This window comes from Magnusiomyces paraingens (genome assembly GCF_902498895.1).
Source record: "Magnusiomyces paraingens strain CBS 517.90 genome assembly, contig: contig1, whole genome shotgun sequence".
NCBI lineage: Eukaryota > Fungi > Ascomycota > Dipodascomycetes > Dipodascales > Dipodascaceae > Magnusiomyces > Magnusiomyces paraingens.
The window spans coordinates 1,904,620-1,924,258 of NW_022474067.1; the positions used below are offsets into that span (position 1 = coordinate 1,904,620).

Sequence of the window (19,639 nt, forward strand, 5' to 3'; positions counted from 1 at the left end):
ACTACACTTCAAACATCTCCTCTTCAATCACACCAAATAGTTCTTGAATGTACACTGCTAGCTCAGCCAGCTGCTCAGTGATGGCAATCGTGGCCAGCACGTAGGAGTAAAACAGAATAAAATCTTCTACATACCCTGGGTCGACAAACCCAGCTGCCACAGTCCCTGAGCCAATAGCTCCAGCGCGGTATTCGTTGAGCTTGGCTAACATGCGGTCGATGGCATGTTCTGTTGACGGCATCTTGTTGGGCAGCGGGAATCCCAACCGCATTGCTGAAGAAATTAGGTAAAAGTTTAAAAAGATGCGATTGCACAGCTCCGTGCGCTCCAGCGTCGTATATTCAATAATTTCCAACTCGCGACTGCTCGGCTTAGGGTCCTTAGCAATCAAAACAGAAATGTCTTGGAACACATCGAGAATCCGCTGTGTGTGTCGTAGCAGTTGTGAGTATTCTGTAGCAGGGAACGGGCCCTTTAGACGCAGCTCGTTTGGAGCGTGCTGAAGCTGAGCATTCAACTCAATCATGGTTAGCTGCATTGCATTTTCTCCTTGGATACCCGTAAACCGAGATTCGGTTGTACCCTTGCGCGGAGTTGTTTTTAAAGCATCTGCTTTCCATACAAGTCCTATTTGAAGCCACAGGATGGAAAGCCCGCGCTTTAGTTTTTTACGTGCAGAGTTTGGCAGAACAAATGTCGAGATAATTAAGGCCCATACAACACCAGCACAAACAGATACAAACCGATGGAACGCGATATCTCGTACAATTAGTTGTCCACCATGCTCCTCATCATCGTTGATTGATACCGAATACGAATACAGCACAGTAAGATTATAAGTCAGCAGGATAAACCGACCAAACATGCCCTTGTTTGTCCATGTAAGAATAATGTAAAAGCAAACCAGTGATAGTAAGGCTCCAAGTCCGCATAGCATAACTGCATTTTCTGGGAAAAAAGTCCACCACGAAAACGCTATGAAGGCTCCTAGAAACGTTCCTAAAATGCGCACAGGAACCGTGTTTGCGGTTCCTCCCACAGACTTGTTCATGATAATAACAAACGTAATGAGCCCCCACTCTCCGCGCCAACTCTGGTATGTGGGCCTTAGCTTCTGGTGGAATGCTGGAAGCGCAAATAACGCGGCTCCCATGCCGACTTTAATACCAAACTGGATATCGGGTCGACGGAAAGCGCGTAAACTACGCCAGACTTTGAGCGAAAGTCCTGGGTTTTCTTGAGCGTGTGCATCGTACTTGTTTTCCACCTCAGTGTTGAGCTGGGTACGCGTCACATCCACAAATATGGACGAAGACCCACCGACTCGCCGGCGCCGAGTTTTCGAACCACGCAGCCAGTTGAAGCTTCTTGGAGCTTTGGTTGCTGACTGATACTCTGCAAGATCTTTAATAAACTCTGTAAGTCCGTTACCGATTTCCTCAAGGATGTAAGAAAAGTTACCACAGCTGGCTGCCTCAGCCTCTTTAGTGGCAATGGAGTCAAAGTCTGTATCGTTTAAAAAGCTTTTTTCCTTGTAAAGATTGTAAAGAGCCTGTTCTCGAGACGAAGAGTATTTTTTCAAAACGGTTGAAAGAACCTCTGTGTGAAGGGTTTCTAGCGCCACATTGTACGGCGCAGTGGTTGAAAACGGTAGTGCCTGCATCAGTTCCTGAAGCAGAGTTGAATACTCCATCATTGTAGGGCGAATGCTTTTAATAAACTGATTGAAAATGCTAGCTGCTGGGTTTCGGGATGTATCACCGAAAAACTGAGATACTGCGGTATCATCGACAAGACTAGAATAAGATGAAAATTCTTGCTCTGGGGTCTCCAAGATAGGTGTTCCATCTTCTTCTAGTAGTGAGGATTGGGTTAAGACACTTGATCCAAGACCGTTGAATAACAAAGATAATTTCTTACTAGATTTAGTTAGTTTTTCCAAAGCTTGGTATTCTGCTTCTTTGCCAAACAAAAGTAGCTCATAGGCTGCTTCGTCCAGGCTTTTACCCAGACGTTGATATGATGCGTTGAACGATGCCTTAAGGTTGTTAAACTCCGAGGACTGCATGTTTTGGTAGTCCATGAACTTTAGAGTTAGATACTTGAGCATCTTTGCACTAAGATTCATCGATTCATTCAGTTCCTTTTTGGTTGCTTCCAGAGCGCTTTTAGGCCACAATGTCAGTGACACTACAAGAGAAATGGCTACACCTGAGCACACCAGTGCAAAAGACTGCATAACCTTTTCAAAAGAAATGATTCCTGCTTGAACATTCCCTTCTTTTGTCAAAGAAGTGACCATGAAAATAGATGCGACTGAGCATGCGGTGTTAAACGTAGGCTTGCCTATTCTCTGTTTGACAAAGGCCACAACCCCAAGTCCGAACCCGATAAAGACTACAATGTCAATTGCGTAGCCTATATTTCTTTTGCTATCTTCCACAAACTCTTTGGAAACAACCATACTGGCTGTGACCATGATAAAACTGTAGAGCAGAGATAACGCGACGAAAAACACACTTTCATACATGCTACCTGCGGTACGCCCTGGGTGGAAGTAAACCGCGACTGTTGCGGCCATGTGTTTATTTTGACTTTTGCCATAAATATTTCGAATGGGTGAGTAAACTAAAAGAGATGCAAGAAAGTACGCGATTGCGCACTTGAGAGTGTTTTTGGCAATTGGCGAGGTCACAAACGCGTAAAACTCCTTGAGTCGATTTTTGGGAAGAGTTGGAGGTGCAACCAACGGAGTGGTTTCATTAGGTCGCCGTATAATGCTAGGAAAAAAAAATTTAGACAAGACTCGACAATTAAGAAGCAACTTACGGACGAGTTGTTTGAAGAAAGGACTCGCGACGGAGAGCTGCAGCAGTGGTATCGCTGATTTGGAAACTCTTCTGACGCAGAAGTGGGAACGGTCTTTGGTCTGGAAGCAAAACTGGAGATGAAGATGGTGTGCGAGTTGGAGAGTTGACCTGTAAGCCATTTGAGTACTGAGCCGAAAGATTCCCGGTCATCGAGCCTGACCGGGTCCCGATTGTCGAGTACATTGGTAATAATGAATGGGTTTTGCTGGTTGTAAGAATGGTCAGACGCTATTTAGTTTATAATTTTTTTTTTTTTAATCTCTAAAAACCGGGGAGGACCGAAAGTTGTTTCTAACTGATCGCACGGCTTGCAAATTTGGTTACATTGTATTAAACGGCTTTAAATGTAACAAAGAAATAATCACATGACCAAAAACGATTCCCCAAAGTTCGCCACCGCCAAAATTTCATACTCCTTTTTTTTTTTTTTAAAGCCACCACTACCACCAAAACCATTACAATCACCAATCCACCCAAAAAAACACACTATTTAAGAAACAAGATTTAGAAAAAATGGACCCAGATGTGCAAATGAATGATGCCTCGGACGACGGCATTGATGAGGAAATTCTTCAGGCTTCTACAGCTGACATTGTGTCTCGGCGGTACCTTTTAGAAAACGACATCAAGGTCATGAAGCTGGAGCACCAGCGACTGCTCAATGAGCGCAATGGTCTCAATGAACGCATTAAGGACAATCAAGAAAAGATTGAAAACAACAAGTGAGTATATATTCAGAGATTTTTTTTCTTTTTTTTTTAATTTGAAATTTCTAACTTTTTTAGACAACTTCCATATCTTGTTGGTAACGTTGTCGAACTTCTTGATATGGAGGGCGAATCGACTGAAGAAGGCTCAAATGTTGACCTCGACGCCACCCACATTGGCAAGTCTGCCGTTATCAAGACCTCGACGCGCCAAACTGTTTTTCTACCTCTCATTGGCCTTGTGGAGCCCGAGAAGCTTAAACCCGGCGACCTCATTGGTGTTAATAAAGACTCTTATCTTATTCTTGACACTCTGCCGGCCGAGTACGATAGCCGAGTTAAGGCCATGGAGGTGGATGAAAAACCCACAGAAACTTACTCAGACATTGGCGGTCTCGACAAGCAGATTGAAGAACTGGATGAGGCCGTTGTGTCGCCCATGAAACAAGCTGATAAGTTCAAGAGACTTGGTATTAAGGCTCCTAAGGGTGCCCTCATGTATGGCCCACCAGGTACAGGTAAGACACTGTTGGCGCGTGCGTGTGCTGCTCAGACCAATGCGACGTTCCTTAAACTGGCTGCTCCACAGCTTGTACAGATGTTTATTGGTGACGGTGCCAAGCTAGTTCGCGACGCGTTTGCTCTGGCTAAGGAAAAGGCACCATCTATTATTTTTATCGATGAGTTGGATGCCATTGGTACAAAACGTTTCGACTCTGACAAGTCAGGAGATCGTGAGGTGCAGCGCACCATGCTTGAGCTGCTGAACCAGCTGGACGGTTTCGGCAGTGATGACCGGGTCAAGGTGTTAGCAGCTACTAACCGTGTTGATGTGTTAGACCCTGCGCTGCTGCGCAGTGGTCGTCTGGACCGTAAGATTGAGTTCCCCCTGCCTACAGAAGAGGCTCGTGCTGGTATTCTACAGATCCACTCGCGTCAAATGACAGTGGACGATTCAATTAATTGGCAGGAACTGGCGCGCAGTACAGACGAATTTAATGGAGCACAACTCAAGGCTGTGTGTGTTGAGGCTGGTATGATTGCTCTGCGTTCGGGCAAGTCTAAAATTACACATGAGGACTTTGTCGAGGCCATTACTGAAGTGCAGGCCCGCAAGTCCAAGAGTGTGTCGTTTTATGCATGATGTGGGTTATTTTAGTTATTGTTATAGGAAAATAAAGTTAATCAAAGCCGTCATCGGCATCTACAGATACACTATATGTAATGGTTGGTTGCTGAGGTTTTTTGACTTCATTTTGTTTTTCAGCTTGCTCTTTCATTTTTCGGTAAAAGTTGGCGACTGTAGTATTGACGGTGACTTTTTCAGGGCAGAAGTTAGAAATCTGGAGTGAGTCCATGGAGGTTGCACGGGAGATTGCAACGTAGGCATGACCATTTTCAAAGATTCTGCCGAGATCGACCTTGACTCTGGGGAGTGTTTGACCCTGGGCTTTATGGATGGACATTGCCCATGAATGGACTAGGGGGATTTGGGTTCGAGAAATAACTTCCGGATTACTACGTCTTTCAGCAACACTTGGAGGAAGAATAAGATCATATCTGAATGGAGGCACAGCTGTGGTATAAGTTTCGATTCCATATGGGTCAAGAGAGAAGCGCACAATGGGGAGCGGTAGCATTGTGGAAAAAATATCGGCAAGAGAATTCATATTTTCAAGATTGGAATCAGCTCTGAAAGCAGCGCCAGCACAACTGATACTTACAATGGTGTTATTGGCTTGCATTTTGACAAATGAGTTCATTGTTTGGACCCTCATTTTGGTTTCCATTTGGGCTTGACCAGCAATAACCATACGCTCAAACTCAGGGCTATTTTCATTAATGTTTCTATTCATGGCATTAATAGAAATTTCTTTATAACGATCTCCACTGACAAACCCAATAATACGGCCCAAAGTTCCATTAGCTAGCTTTAATTCGGGCAAGTTGCGCGTGACCATGACCTGGCAGTCGACACAAAGTTCAAGAGAAGGACTAATAGTTGCTGCGTCGTTAAATAATTTGTCTATACGAATAGGGTCCATATTTGCAACATTTTTGTCTGATTGTGAGTAAATGTACCTTATACCTTTAAGTTGTTTGAGACGCCTTGCGTTGGACTTTGCAACATCTTCACGGATAGCATAAAGTTCAGTGGGCTCCAATCCATCTGGGTATGTGATAGGTCTGGAAAGTTTTTGGAGAGTGTCTTTCATTTCCTTTGTAAGAAGACCTCTGCGCATGGCATTGAGAATATCGATAAAGCGCGAGTCACCCTTTTGACGGAAAACTTCTTCAAGGACCAGTGAGTGGGAAATGCATCGTGTCCAAGCCTCGGTTTCAAATGCAAAAGAGGCTTTAGATTTTTTATTGATGGGAGGTAGTTGGAAAAAGTCACCAGTGACAATGAGCTGGATTCCACCAAAGGGGTCATCGCTACCTCGAACCAGGCGGGCAATTTCTTCAATTTTAGTAAACAGTACACCATCTACCATAGAAATTTCATCAATGATGAGAACCCGAGTAGATTTCCAGCGTTCTTTTGTTGTTTTGGTGCGGTTGATTCTTTCAGCCAAGTGGCGAGGACTGCTATCTCCCAAACCAATACCAGCAAAGCGATGAAGAGTTGTTCCACCAATACTAATGGCAGCCAAACCTGTGGAAGATGTGACCTGAACAGCAGGGAAATTTCCTTGAGGTTTGAATCTTTTTTTAAGAGCCTCAATGATATGACTTAGGAGAAACGATTTGCCTGTACCTGCAGCACCTGTGAAGAAGATTGATTTCCCAGTTTTTGCCAGTTCTAGAACTTTACGCTGTTCTTTGCTAAGACCAATGAATGGAGTTGTATTTTTCAAAGCAACAGGAAGAGTTTCTTTAAGAGATTGTTGGCGCTTGAGCTTTTTAGGGCGTGATGAAGAGCCAGGACTCCATGGAGACTTGCGCTTTGTTTGAGATGCAGGTTTGATTTGTGGTGTTGATGATAATGAAGACTGTACTGAAGAAATATTGAATAGGTTTTTGTAATCTTCAGGATCATCATCCCAAGCTGTTTTTAATGATGGCTTGACATCTGACGGAGTTTCTGAGAATCCGGACTTGGATGTCATCCATGGTCGAGACATTATTAACGCGTATTTTTGGGGGATTGTGTTTTGATGAGGTAAAGAAGGAAAAAAAAAAAATTATGCTACGCGTAAAAGACGCGTTTGAAAAAAAAAAATAAAAAAAAAAGTAAAAATAAAATAAAGAGTAAAACAAAATCACGTGAAGCCCTAAGTGTTACCCTACTTTAAAGACCCTAACCCGAATAAATTTTTTTTTTTTTTATTTTTATTTTTATTTTTTTTATTTTTTTTTTAAATTCATTATGTCTAGTATAAATATCTCCAAGTTTTCCCCCAAATCTTCTCTTTTCTCCTTTTTTTTCTCCTTGTGCGGCAACCTCAGCATCATCCCGTGTTGCTTGTCCCTAGCTTGTATTATATTATTATTCTACTGAGGGCTTCAGGCGTCTTGCAGAGGTGAGAATAAGTATTCGTGGTGCTTTCTCAGCGTCTATTCATATGTCTCAGCAGTCGTTTGTCAGAATCGCTTTTAGGTTCTGGCTAATGTGTGAGCATGTGAGGACCGGTGGTACCAGACATTTTATCTTCTAATTGAAGAGCATTGTAGTTTTTTTTTAAAGGAAAAATTGTAGAAATATATTGCTTCAAGTTTAAAAAATTAAAAAAATAGCTTTTTTGCATTAATGTTAATGATAAAAAATTTGTTGATATTAATATTTTTTAAAAAAAAATAATATTAAAATGGCGGTTTAAAAAGCAACTTTTTATTTTTATTTTTATTTATTTTTTTTTTTTTATTTCAGTTAAAAGTTTTTTTTTTCCCTAATAACTTTGCCAAGACTTACCGGGTATCTTAGCTTAGCTTACTCGGGATTTTTAGTCACGCGCTTTAAAAGTCATTTATCTCAACTTCCCACCCCACCCTAACCCATACCCTTAACCTACCTTTCTCCTTATTATTTAGAGGACATTCTGCTCCTTCTACCCTTTCCTTTATGCCCAAGTTGGTAAAAGTTACCCGGCCCTTGAAGATTGTCTGTCTTTTCTTTCTCCTCTGCCATTCATAGCATCACCAACAAATCCTTCTTGCCTCTCCCACTCCTCCCCCCCTCAAACCTCTCAGTTTTTAACTCTTTACCTTTTACAACTACTAATATAACCATAATAAAAACATCGTAATAGTAATCTAAAGCGATAATATATTTTTTCATTCACTCTATTTATTGTTTTAATGCCCGCGCTCACCCCGGAAATTCCCATCAACGAGGCGTCGGCAAAAACCATTTTCCCGACGTTTGAGTCGCGATGGCAAGCTCTGATGAATAAAGATCCACGGGCCGCCACCGCGTTTCTTTACTGCGTCAAATCCACACGCATCTATTGTCGGCCCATATGCACTGCTCGACTTGCTCGACGCAAAAATGTGATTTTCTACGACACTGTGGACGAGGCTGAGGAGGCCGGGTTCCGGCCATGCAAGCGGTGTAAGCCGCGGTTACCTCTACACGAAACACATCATGCCATGATTCGGCAATCATGCCGGATTCTGGACAACAGCCCTAAAGAGCTACCAGCGTTAAAGGATCTGGCCAAGTCAGTGGGTTTAACCCAGTGGCATTTCCATCGTATCTTTCGACGATTCACAGGTATTACTCCACGCATGTATTGGGAGGCACGCCATTTCCCAGAAAAACAGTCGAAGCACAATGTTGATTTCCACGCAATGTCACTTAAGCTTGATGGGTACTCGGAAGAGGACCCGGTTAATAACCGTGGAACTGTGCCTATGCGTAGACAGTCGGACTCGATTGTTCAATCGATAAAAAACTCGGAATCGTCGCCGGTCAGCGCGTCACCAACCCCACCACTCGCTCAGCAAGTTTTACCGCCTCTCAATGCACCCACCTCACGTAGCAACAGCTGGGGAGGTGACAAATCAAGTCCAACAACAGAAGAAGCCACTGCAGCTCTAGCAGCAGTTGCAGAAGCAATGGCCACAGCAACAGCAGTTATGGGAGCTGTGAGAACAGCAGAGCCTCCAGCTGGTAATGTTAACCATGTCAACAATGTTAACCATGTCAACAATGTTAACAATGTTAACAACAATGGCCAGATTCCACGCCAAGAAGAAACTCATGTTAGTCCCACCTCGCCATCATTTCCAGAGCTTAATATGCACTTAAACCTCCAGTCTCTTTCACTGCCACCATCAACAGAACTTCATGCATTTTCACCATTAGGAGGCGCTGTTCCCACGACAAATTTCTCTATGGATTTGTTTAAAGACCCAGATCTATTAACTCTGGACGACGTTCGGCCGATGCGTGTACAACCACAAATGCCTAATATAAGGAGGCCAACAGTATCTCGACAGATTTCGTTACCTCAAGCACAGGTTCGTGCACAGCTTCAAAATCAGCACCATCTTAACCAGCACACGCTTCAGGTTTCTGCACATTCTCCAGGTAATTTTTTACATGGGTCGTCTCCTCAGAATCACCAGTCATCATCGTTGGCGAATTCTCCATCGTCGCTTCATTCAGATTCACCAGCTCAGCAACATCCATCTCCCATTCAGCATGCTTCACCTCAAATGGTTTCCCAGCGGGATGCTAAACAATCCTTTTTCCAAGCGCAAGCGGCTGTAATTGCGCGGCAAAAGCAGCATTGGAGTAATGGTGCAAATATTAATAACAATAGTCCTTCTAATCATGATACAACATCAGCAACAACACCATCGCCACGGACAGGGAATCTGAATTTGTTTAATGGCGGGGGTAACGAAGCTAATTTAATAAACTCGGGGACCTTGTTTTTTAATAATAATAATAATAATAACAACAACAACAACAACAACAATAATAATAATAATAATAATCATAGTAATAATCACCATAATCACAATACTAATACTAATACTAATACCCAAAAGAATGTTCAACAGCAGCAAACATTTTTTGAAGAGCAAAGTTTCAACACCTCGAATCAGTCATCAACAAATGGAACAGATTATGAGTTAAATAATGATCAACTTGATAATGTGATTAATATTATTGACAAGTTTTTGTCTCCGATTGTGGCTGCATCTAATTCTCCACCGGTCACATCAACGGTAGGGGGTCAATCTGTTGCGACTACAGGGCCTGTATTGGCTTCAGCACAAAGTTCTATATCACAAAAACAAGAGGCCATGGACAAGTATGGGCTGAGCCCACTTGACCTTAACATGGATAGCATGACAGGAGGGTCTGCAGGCGGCCCACTGGAGATGGCAACGAGTGGACCTTCTCAGACAAGTTCTACGGGGTCTCTGATACAGCAGCAACAGCAGCAACAATCAGGGGCTACGATATTATCATCTCAAGTAACATCAGGAAGTGGTGGATCTTCTATTACGGATAAGGGAGGGATTGATAAGAGGGAGTTTAATATCAATGACTATTTTGGGAATGCAGGAGCGTCATCAAGTTCGCCGTATGTGTCTAGCAATAGTAATACGCCACGATCTAATGTGACGACTCCATTGATGCACCCGCAGTTTGGGTCTGGAGGAGGGACGATGCCAACACCACCACAGCAACAGATACAAGTTAACCAGATGAATGGGAATAGCCCTATATTGAATGGTGGTGGGGGGAGTAGTGGTAGCAGCAGCTGTAGTAGTGGTGGTGGTGGTGGGGGTGGAAGTAGTAATACCGGGAATATTAGGTATAAGGAGGTATTACAATTGCAGCTACAAAAGCTACGACAGCAGCAGTTGCACCATCAGCTGGAGTTGCAAAAGTTACAGCAGCAACAGCGGGATTTGGAGGCTGTTAAAGATGATGGAGTGAATGGAACCAATGGGGGAGGGGTTGGAGCAGGAGCAGCAGGAGCAGGAGCAGGAGCAGGAGGAGGGCTTATGGGGATGGGTATGGAGATGGGGATGGGGATGAATGATGTGTTGGGAATTGGGTCTACTCCGTTATTGGTTGATCAACGGCCTCACTCTCATCATCATCAGCAACAGCAACAGCAACAGCAACAGCAACAGCAACAGCAACAGCAACAGCAACAGCAACAGCAACAGCAACAGCAACAGCAACAGCAACAGCAACAGCAACAGCAACAGCAACATCATCATAATCATAATCACCATAATCATAATCATGGGCATGTTTTACATGGTCATACTCTTCATCACCATCCTCAACATCATTATCATCATCAGCTTTATCAATCAGGTCATCCTCAGCAGCAGCAGCAGCAACAGCAGCATCAGCAGCATCAGCAGCATCAGCAGCATCAGCAACAGCAGCCACAAATAAACCAACAGGACCAACGGTTACCTTCTTCTACTTCTTCTTCGGATATGGAGCTTAATAGTAGTATATTGAATAGTTTCCCCGGTGGTAATTCGATGGGCACTACGTCAGGAATAGCATCTGTAGTGGTGGCAGCATCTTCACCAGTGATAAATGCTAGTGGTGTTACTACAAGTCAACAACAACAACAACCTACAACAGGAACACCTAATATATCTGCAAACATTGTGTCATCGTTAGAACAAATGAGTAGTTTACATTTGGATGATTTAGATTTGGACCAGTTGATGCCTGATCGGTCGTTGGAATCGTTTATGATTCAGTGAGAGAGTTTTTTGAGAGGAGTGGGGGTGGAGATGATGGTAAAGGGTTCTTTCTTTCTTTCTTTCTTTCTTTCTTTCTTTCTTTCTTTCTTTTTTTTTTTTTTTTTTTTTTTTTTTTTTTTTTTTTTTTTTTTTTTTTTAGATTTTTTTTTTTTTAATTTATATTTTGAATATTGTAAATATATATTTATATATAAAAGATAAGTGTTTATATTTTAGAATTTAAAAAAGAATAAAAAGAAAAAAAGAGCCGAGGTTTTTATTTTTTTATTTTTTTATTTTTTTATTTTTTTATTTTTTTATTTTTTTATTTTTTTATTTTTTTATTTTTTTATTTTTTTATTTTTTTATTTTTTTATTTTTTTATTTTTTTATTTTTAAAATAATTTATTATTTATATATATTTATTATGTCCACATATAAATAAATATATAAGTTTTTTTTTTTTTTGGTATGGCGGGGTGCTCCGGCCGGCTCTCGGTTTCGGTAATAATGAAGAAATTTTTTATAGAATTAATTAATTGATTTATATATATAAGAAATGAATTAAATAAAAAAAAAGAAGAAAAAGAAGAAGAAATAAATAAAATAAAAAAAAAGATATGATTTTTTAATAAAATAAAATAAAATAAATATAAAAAAGAATAAATATAAAAAAGAATTCAGTTTGGTAAAATAAAAAAAAAAAAAAAATTTCCCGCATTTAAGTCCGAATTGAAAAAAAAAAATTAAAATAAATAAATAAAAAAAAACTCCCCGCTCTTTTTTTTTTTTTTTATTTTGAAAAATTTCTTATTTTTATTCTTCTTATTCTTCTTCTTTTTTATTTTTTATTTTCCCCCACTTGAATAGTTTATATATATATATATATATATATACAAGTATATCCATTCAAAAGAAGATTAAAGTCAATTTTGTTGTTGTTGTTGCTTATTACTCTTTTTTAAAAAAAAAAAAAAAAATACATACAGACATAAATTCCTTTTTTTTTTTTTTTTTTATTTTTTATTTTATATCTATAAAAGACTTTTAATTCTTCTTTTATATACCTTTTCCCCCTCCTTTCTCTCTTAAACCTTTTTTTCCCCCCGCCAGATTCTTTCATTTATCTAAATTGTTTTATTTTCATTTTCATTATTATTGTTATTGTTTATTAAAAGTTTCTATAATCTTCATCTTTTAAACCCCACCACCACTACAACCAAAGAAAAAACCCTTTTTTTTTTTTTTTTTTTTTTATCTCTGATAGGCCAGTCACCAAATAATTAAAATCTAAACCATCTATTTATCACCAAATGTCTGCAGATCCAACTTCTTATTCTTCTTCTTCAAATGCAATCCTAAATAAACTCAATGAGTTTCTTACAAACGAAAACTACCACGATCTACTCGCCATTCTAAAAGGCACAAGAAATGGTAAATAAATAAATAAATTAAACAATTAAACAATTAAACAATTAATACCCACCTTTTATTTTATTTGTGATTCCTTTATATTGACCTAATATTCTCTCTTTTTTTCCTTTTTTTTTAAAAAAATTAAAAAAGGTATCGTTTATGGTGCAAAATTACGGTTCTGCCATGCCCTTGTCATGAGCTTTCTCTTCAGATCAGGCCCGTAAGTTGCTTTTATTTTATTTTATTTTATTTTTATTTTATTTTATTTTATATTATATTTTTATATTACCTTTTATATTCCATTACTTACCCTTTTTTTTTTTTTTTTTTTTTTTTTTTTTTTTTACCTTCAGAATCAAAGATCGCTGGCACGGTATTGTCAAAAATACAAAGCAACATGCTAGAGCTCTTGGTTCATTTGTTTTCGTTTATAAATCTGCTCTTTATCTTTTAAAATTAGCTCGCCCATATCTTACCACACCATCACGTTTCTCTCCATCTGCTTCTCTTTCTACAAAACTTCAATCTACACTGGACGATATTAACACCCATAAACATCCAGGTGAAGCCTTTGTGGCAGGTTTAATTGCAGGTTATGCAGTTTTTGGGTACCCAGGTAAAAATACAGGACTTGCTACAATTAACCAACAAATGGTTCTTTATGTTTTCTCTCGCATTTTCCTTGGTCTTTGCAAGTTATTACTTGATAAGATTTTACAACAACTTTCAGTGATTTCTCCAGAACCTTCCAAGTCTAGACATTCTTCTGTTTCATCATCATCATCTTCAACTTCAACTTCATCTACATCTACATCGTCTCACTCAAGTCATAAACATGTCAAAGGTGCTGTAGGATTGATTGATTTCGCAACTCAAGTACGCAGACTTTCACCTCGTGCTCGTGCCATTAGTAATGCTGCATGGTCTTTGTTTGCAGCCGTATGTTGGGGTCTTGTCATGGCTCTTTTCCGTATGGACTCGACTCTGTTGCAATCTAGTATGGTCCATTCGATGAAGAATCTATATGTGGACAGCGAGTCATGGCACGGGTGGTGGGACTTTCTGTGGTGATGAGGAGAAAAAAAAATGAAGCGCCGAGATAGCCATTGGAACAAAAAATAAATAAATAAATAAATAAAAATAAATAAAAATAAATAAAAATAAATAAAAATAAATAAAAATAAATAAAAATAAATAAAAATAAATAAAAATAAATAAAAATAAATAAAAATAAATAAAAATAAATAAAAATAAATAAAAATAAATAAAAATAAATAAAAATAAATAAAAATAAATAAAAATAAATAAAAATAAATAAAAATAAATAAAAATAAATAAAAATAAATAAAGAGATGTAGTTTTATTGTTTGATTTTTATTTTATTTTTTTATAAAAAAAAAAAAAAAGAAAAATTCGCCAGCTTTTTCATAAAATAATAAATTAAAGCACGACTTGTTTATATACACTAAAATATTTTTAATTTTAAGTATTGTCTTAAAGTCCGATATAGTGTAATGGTTATCACCTCACGCTCTCACCGTGGAAATCGGGGTTCGATTCCCCGTGTCGGAGTTTTTTTTAATTTTTATATTTAATTATTAATATTATTTGTTTTTTTTTTTTTATAATTTATAATTTATAATAAATTAGTTATATAAAAAAATATTTTGTCAAAATGTCAAATTGTCATTTTCATTTTCATTTTTCTTTTTCTTTTTCATTTTCATTTTCACTTTTTTTTTTTTTTTTTTAAAAATTTTTCTCTTTTTCCTTTTACTCCACGTGGTGAGATCCAACCTTTTTCAATCAAAGATTTTAAATAACGACATTATTTAAGACCCCCCCCAAAAAAAAAAATTAGATAAATAAATAAATAAATAAATAAATAAATAAATAAATAAATAAATAAATAAAGAAATAAAAGACTTTGTATATATATATAAATTAAATAATAAATTAATATAAATATTATTTTAAAAAATAAAAAAAAATATATTATTATGATTATTGATTATTTATATATATAAATATTAAAAAAAAAATTTTTTTTTTCTTTTAAAAATTGAAAACAAAAAAAAGGTTAAGCAAACAAAACCTATCCAATAATAGGTCCATTATAATCCTTTCATTTCATTTCATTTCATTTTTTTTCATTTTTTTTCAATCAATTAATATTATTCAATTCTTTCTTTCTTTCTTTCTTTCTTTCTTTCTTTCTTTCTTTCTTTCTTTCTTTCTTTCTTTCCTTCATTCCTTCCTTAAGATTGCTTGCATTCCTCATCCTTCTTTGCTCCACCACGGGGAACATCATCATCATCATCATCCTCGTCATCATCTTCATCTTCATCTTCATCATCATCAAACTCACCACCATACTCATCCTCATCATCATACTCCTCGTACCGAAGAGCCTCACCCGTAAACCAGTCAATGGCGCGGGGTATCAGTTTCTCCTTAATGACCTCACCAATATGGTAATCGAGCTCAAGCTTGGCCTCGATTTCCTCATCTTCATCCTCATCACGGTCGACTTCATCTTCGTCATCAATAGAAGGTGGGGTGGGGGGGCTAAAGAAGTGGAAGAAAGACTCAACAGGAATACTCTTCTCAATGGTACGGGTGGCCTTGGTGTGCTTGTTACGTTGCTTGCGCTTCTCAATCTTAACTGTCAGGTTTTGTTCAGAAGACTTCCATGCAATATCGTCACCAGTGGCATGATCGTAAATGTAGTCTCCACCATAACCAGGCTCGTCTTGGTAAAAGTATGTTTTAGAAAGAGTCTTGTTTGAAAAGAAGGGGTTTTCTTCAAAGTCAAACTCAAGAGCAAACCCAGGCTGGTCAAGGTACTTCATGCGAATATCCTTAAGGAAACCAAGGGCCTCAGCATCACGGTCAGTAATAAGTTCAGTAATTTCTGGGAGAGTACGAAGGGCAGTAAGCCAGAAATTTGGAATACCAACAGCCTTTTCATCTTTATCTTCTTCATCTTCGTCTTCATCTTCTTCATCATCTTCTTCATCATCCTTCTTTTCATCATCTTCTTCAGAAATTTCTTCAAGACGAGGCTTAGAAGTACCTTCTTGTTCATCCCACTCTTCTTGAAGCTCTTCAGCAATCTTTTTACCTTGGGCAATTTCTTCTGTGGTAGGTTCAAGAGTACCAGAGATGATTTGAGCACGCTTAGCATAGAGAGGAGAGTAAAGAGCAAAGTATTTCTTTTCAAGTTCCAAAAGTTCTTCCTGGAATTTGGCCTCAAGCTTATCATGTTCTGATTGAACTGCACGCAGACCATTTACACGGGCCTTAACAGCAGATGGAAGAGTCTCGAGGTAACCAGAGGGGGCGTTAATAAGTCCAGAGAGACGACCTTGAATCATATTAAGAAGAGAGAGGTTAGCAGCAGGGTTAGCAGCGGCAGCAGCAGCCACAGCAGCAGCAGCACCACTTGCACCATCTTCTTCAGCAATGGTAGAAACAGAAGGTTTAGCATCTGCTGCTCTTGAGATGAAAGAAGAAGCAGCAGTAGCTGGTGTGTTTTGAGGGGTTGGAGCGCCCGTGAGGTCGTTCAAGCGTTTATTTTTGATTGGTTCAGCCATTGTTATGGATGTGTAAAAAAAAAGTTCTTCTTTTTTTGTTAAATTATATTTTTTTTATATTAATAAATTTTAAAAGAAAAAAAAAAAAAAAAAGAATGAAAGAATGAATGAAGGAGGCAATAAGGAAAGAAAAAAAAATTATAAAAATTATAAAAAAAAATAAAAAAAAAAGTTGTTGGGAAGGGAAAAAAAAAAAAATTAAAAATTAAAAAAAGAAGAAATTTTTTAGTGGTGGCAGTGTGTGTGTGTGTGTGTGTGTGTGTGTGTGGCAAAAAAAAAAAAAAAAAATAAATAAATAAATAAATAAATAAAAAAAAAATAAATAAATAAAAATATATATATTAATGATCACGTGATTAGAAAAAGATTATGTAAGAAATGTAAACAAAGAAAGAAAGAAAAAAAATCAATTTTATTTTTAATTTATTAATAAGTTACCCGGATGACGGTACTCGGGGCTTACGGGACGCGGGTTTTAAACAGGGTTAAATATAAAAAACAATAAAGCATTAAATTAAATTATTTTATTTTATTTTTTTTTAAAATACGAGACGAGATGAGATGATTCAATTATTTATTTATATATGACCTTAAAGTTTTTTTTTTTTTTTTTTTTTTTTTTGGTTTTTTGGTATCATTTTAAAGATTTCATTCAACCTTACCGGTTAGGCCATTTTTTTTTTTTTAAAAAAGATATAAAAGAAGTGATTTTTGGAGATATTTGAAAAAAAATGAAAATGAAAAAGAAAAAGAAGAAAAAAAAAGTTCATATAGTTATTAAGTTAATTAATTTAGTTACTTTAAAGTTGTTAATATTACTTAATTACATTTATATAACAACAGGTAACTATAATTATAGTTACTTCATAGTTAATTATCTGGTAAGTTAACTTTTCGGATAAATAAATAATATATATATAAAGCCTCTCTCTCTCTCTCTCTCTCTCTCTATTTCTCCTAATTTTTCCGAAATTACGCAAAAGCGCTTATCAATTGTGTTAAATCGAGGAGGACAAGACCTAATTATTATTGTTCTTTTTAAATCAATCAAAATACCAATAATGAAAAATACCGCGCTATCATATGATAAAAACAAAAAAAAAAAAAAGAAATAAAAAAAGAGGACTATAAATGGAAATATATATATATATATATTTAAATAAAAATAAATATCTTTCATTTTTTCCCTCATTTTTTCTTCCCTTTTCTTATCTAACTAAATGATTCACTTGTAGGCAAAATGACCATTTATATACCTTCTTCTAAAACAGCACACATTTCTCACACTTCATCTTTTTTTTCATCCGTCTCAAGATCCTCTTCCTTTATCAACCAGTCATCCTTTTCTTCTTCTTCTTCTACCTTTTCTACATCTTCTACATCTTTATCTTCTTCTTTATCAACTCCAGCATCCATCGAATCTCTGCTACCTTTAAAAGTCGTTGCTTATAATGGAGGTGACCATGGTGAGGCTTACGCAGTACATAACCTACTTTCTCGTTATGATAACGTCTATTGTGCTCGACGAAATCACTGCAGTGTCGTACTTTCCCTAGCAGGTACCTCCACTGTAGCACCTTTCCCTGGATCTTCTCCATTTCCATTCTTTTCACCCATGCCCATGGTTACTGAAATTAACCTCGTGGCCCCTCCTCAAAATAATTATACCTCTCCAGTCCAATCTGTGGCCATTTTTGGTGCTGTTTTCTATTCACCAGATCTCATTAAACGTGCAGATGAATATATCGCAAATTCCCCCGTGGCCCCATTATTTGCCGGTGAATGCGAATACGACGCTGTAGCTACTCGTGAGCTTTTCGCAAGTGAATTACTACAACAACAACAACAACAACAACAACAACAACAACAACAACAACAACAACAACAACAACAACAAACCCCGGAATCTTTACACAACCACATAATCCCTGTACATTATCACTTGTGTACTCCTAAATACAAATGCAACCCAACAACTTTTGCCCAAGAACTTGATGTTGCTCCTAAAAAATTATCTTATACTGAAGAAGATGATGATTCAAACTTATGTGGTCATTCAAATTCTCTTAATTGCTCTCCCTACTCATACGTGATCCCAACATCACTCCCTGACACGCTGGCGTCGTCAGGCGAACTGAGACCACTTGCTTTAGCTGCAATTCCTGGGAATTCAGATGGTCCCTGTGGTCTTCATCGACACTTGCGGTTAAGATTTGCTCGAGGCGGTGTTCATGTGCGGTATCTTGTTGTGAGGTTTTCCAATACAACAACGCGTGGGGACTCGAATGTAGATGTGGAGAGTTTGAGTGTTCATGGTACGACAAGTGAAGGGTTAAGTGTTGAGATGATTTAGAGGTAGTAGTTTATACTAATATATTAATGATAGTAAATAATAGTTAATATATATTTTTTTATGAATCGAGTAGTTTATTGATGAAGATCTTTAAAATGTAGGTTATTTTGTTTGAAATGAGTCCAACTTATTTGGTCAGAGATTATCTTTACAACAATTAGTTAATATATATATTATAGATACAAGATTATTACATAAGATTATGGTTTAGCCGTATATGTATATGTTGTAATGTTTACATTTCAATACTTATAATTTGAAACATATGTTTTTAATCCATATTATTTGAAATATACATTTCAAAATTAATATTTTGAAATTGACTTTCTCAAAGGCCGTTTTTTTTTGGCAAATTCCCGACCGCCGCTTAAAAAAAAATTTTTTTTGTTTGGCCACCACAAATAATAAAAAAAAACTTTCCACTTCTTTATTTTTTTTTTTTTTTTTTTTTTTTCCTTCACCACCACCACCACCACCAAAAATTAATAATCCCACACACAACCAACCATCATCATCACCATCACCACAACTAACCACTACAACCACTACAACCACTACAACCACTACAACCACTACATAACTTTTTTTTTAAATACCCTCATTTACAATGGCTTACGGAAGACCCTGGTACGTCCAAGCAACTGACGTTATTCACCGTCTCACAGTTATCGGCATCATTGGTTTCTCAGGTATATATATATATATATACTTTCCATTCTTATCCATCAATCAACTTAATAACTAACCCACTCTCTTTCTCTAAATTTAGGCTGGTTAACTATTGGTCTTGGCCGAACCCTTTGGGCCAACCGTGATAGCGCTCTCCAGAAACGTCTGGCTGAACTTGCTGAGGAACAAGAACAAATCGAAAATGGCCAGATTGCAGATGCTGCTGCTCTTGCAGTCGCCACACAGCCTCCACCTGGTCTTCACGCAAATGCTCTGCCGTCTCAGGTCGAGGCTGACATTGCTCGTGAGGCTTTGGCTAGTCTTGCTGAGCAGGAACAGAATAAGAATTAA

The 19,639-nt window shown here is 37.6% G+C and overlaps 8 protein-coding genes across 8 annotated transcripts; 5 read left to right on the plus strand and 3 right to left on the minus strand.

Moving 5' to 3' along the window:
• Position 1: 1 nt before the first annotated feature.
• On the minus strand, positions 2-3,053 carry SAPINGB_P000568 (uncharacterized protein; the record flags this gene model as incomplete). Its single annotated transcript, XM_031995291.1, has 2 exons — positions 2-2,780; positions 2,830-3,053. 2 exons carry the CDS (start codon positions 3,051-3,053, stop codon positions 2-4), a joined length of 3,003 nt encoding a protein of 1,000 aa, XP_031851182.1.
• A 330-nt stretch (positions 3,054-3,383) lies between these two features.
• SAPINGB_P000569 (uncharacterized protein) lies at positions 3,384-4,721 on the plus strand (the record flags this gene model as incomplete). Its single annotated transcript, XM_031995292.1, has 2 exons — positions 3,384-3,592; positions 3,656-4,721. 2 exons carry the CDS (start codon positions 3,384-3,386, stop codon positions 4,719-4,721), a joined length of 1,275 nt encoding a protein of 424 aa, XP_031851183.1.
• A 37-nt stretch (positions 4,722-4,758) lies between these two features.
• SAPINGB_P000570 (uncharacterized protein) lies at positions 4,759-6,702 on the minus strand (the record flags this gene model as incomplete). Its single annotated transcript, XM_031995293.1, has 1 exon — positions 4,759-6,702. The coding sequence occupies one exon, from the start codon at positions 6,700-6,702 to the stop codon at positions 4,759-4,761; it is 1,944 nt and encodes a 647-aa protein (XP_031851184.1).
• A 1,174-nt stretch (positions 6,703-7,876) lies between these two features.
• SAPINGB_P000571 (uncharacterized protein) lies at positions 7,877-11,275 on the plus strand (the record flags this gene model as incomplete). The annotated part of the gene is made up of 2 exons (XM_031995294.1): positions 7,877-9,289; positions 9,578-11,275. The coding sequence occupies 2 exons, from the start codon at positions 7,877-7,879 to the stop codon at positions 11,273-11,275; spliced, it is 3,111 nt and encodes a 1,036-aa protein (XP_031851185.1).
• Positions 11,276-12,567: 1,292 nt separating this feature from the next.
• On the plus strand, positions 12,568-13,741 carry SAPINGB_P000572 (uncharacterized protein; the record flags this gene model as incomplete). The annotated part of the gene is made up of 3 exons (XM_031995295.1): positions 12,568-12,688; positions 12,821-12,890; positions 13,024-13,741. 3 exons carry the CDS (start codon positions 12,568-12,570, stop codon positions 13,739-13,741), a joined length of 909 nt encoding a protein of 302 aa, XP_031851186.1.
• A 1,187-nt stretch (positions 13,742-14,928) lies between these two features.
• SAPINGB_P000573 (uncharacterized protein) lies at positions 14,929-16,266 on the minus strand (the record flags this gene model as incomplete). Its single annotated transcript, XM_031995296.1, has 1 exon — positions 14,929-16,266. The coding sequence occupies one exon, from the start codon at positions 16,264-16,266 to the stop codon at positions 14,929-14,931; it is 1,338 nt and encodes a 445-aa protein (XP_031851187.1).
• A 1,240-nt stretch (positions 16,267-17,506) lies between these two features.
• Positions 17,507-18,619, plus strand: SAPINGB_P000574 (uncharacterized protein; the record flags this gene model as incomplete). Its single annotated transcript, XM_031995297.1, has 1 exon — positions 17,507-18,619. The coding sequence occupies one exon, from the start codon at positions 17,507-17,509 to the stop codon at positions 18,617-18,619; it is 1,113 nt and encodes a 370-aa protein (XP_031851188.1).
• A 607-nt stretch (positions 18,620-19,226) lies between these two features.
• SAPINGB_P000575 (uncharacterized protein) lies at positions 19,227-19,639 on the plus strand (the record flags this gene model as incomplete). The annotated part of the gene is made up of 2 exons (XM_031995298.1): positions 19,227-19,308; positions 19,389-19,639. 2 exons carry the CDS (start codon positions 19,227-19,229, stop codon positions 19,637-19,639), a joined length of 333 nt encoding a protein of 110 aa, XP_031851189.1.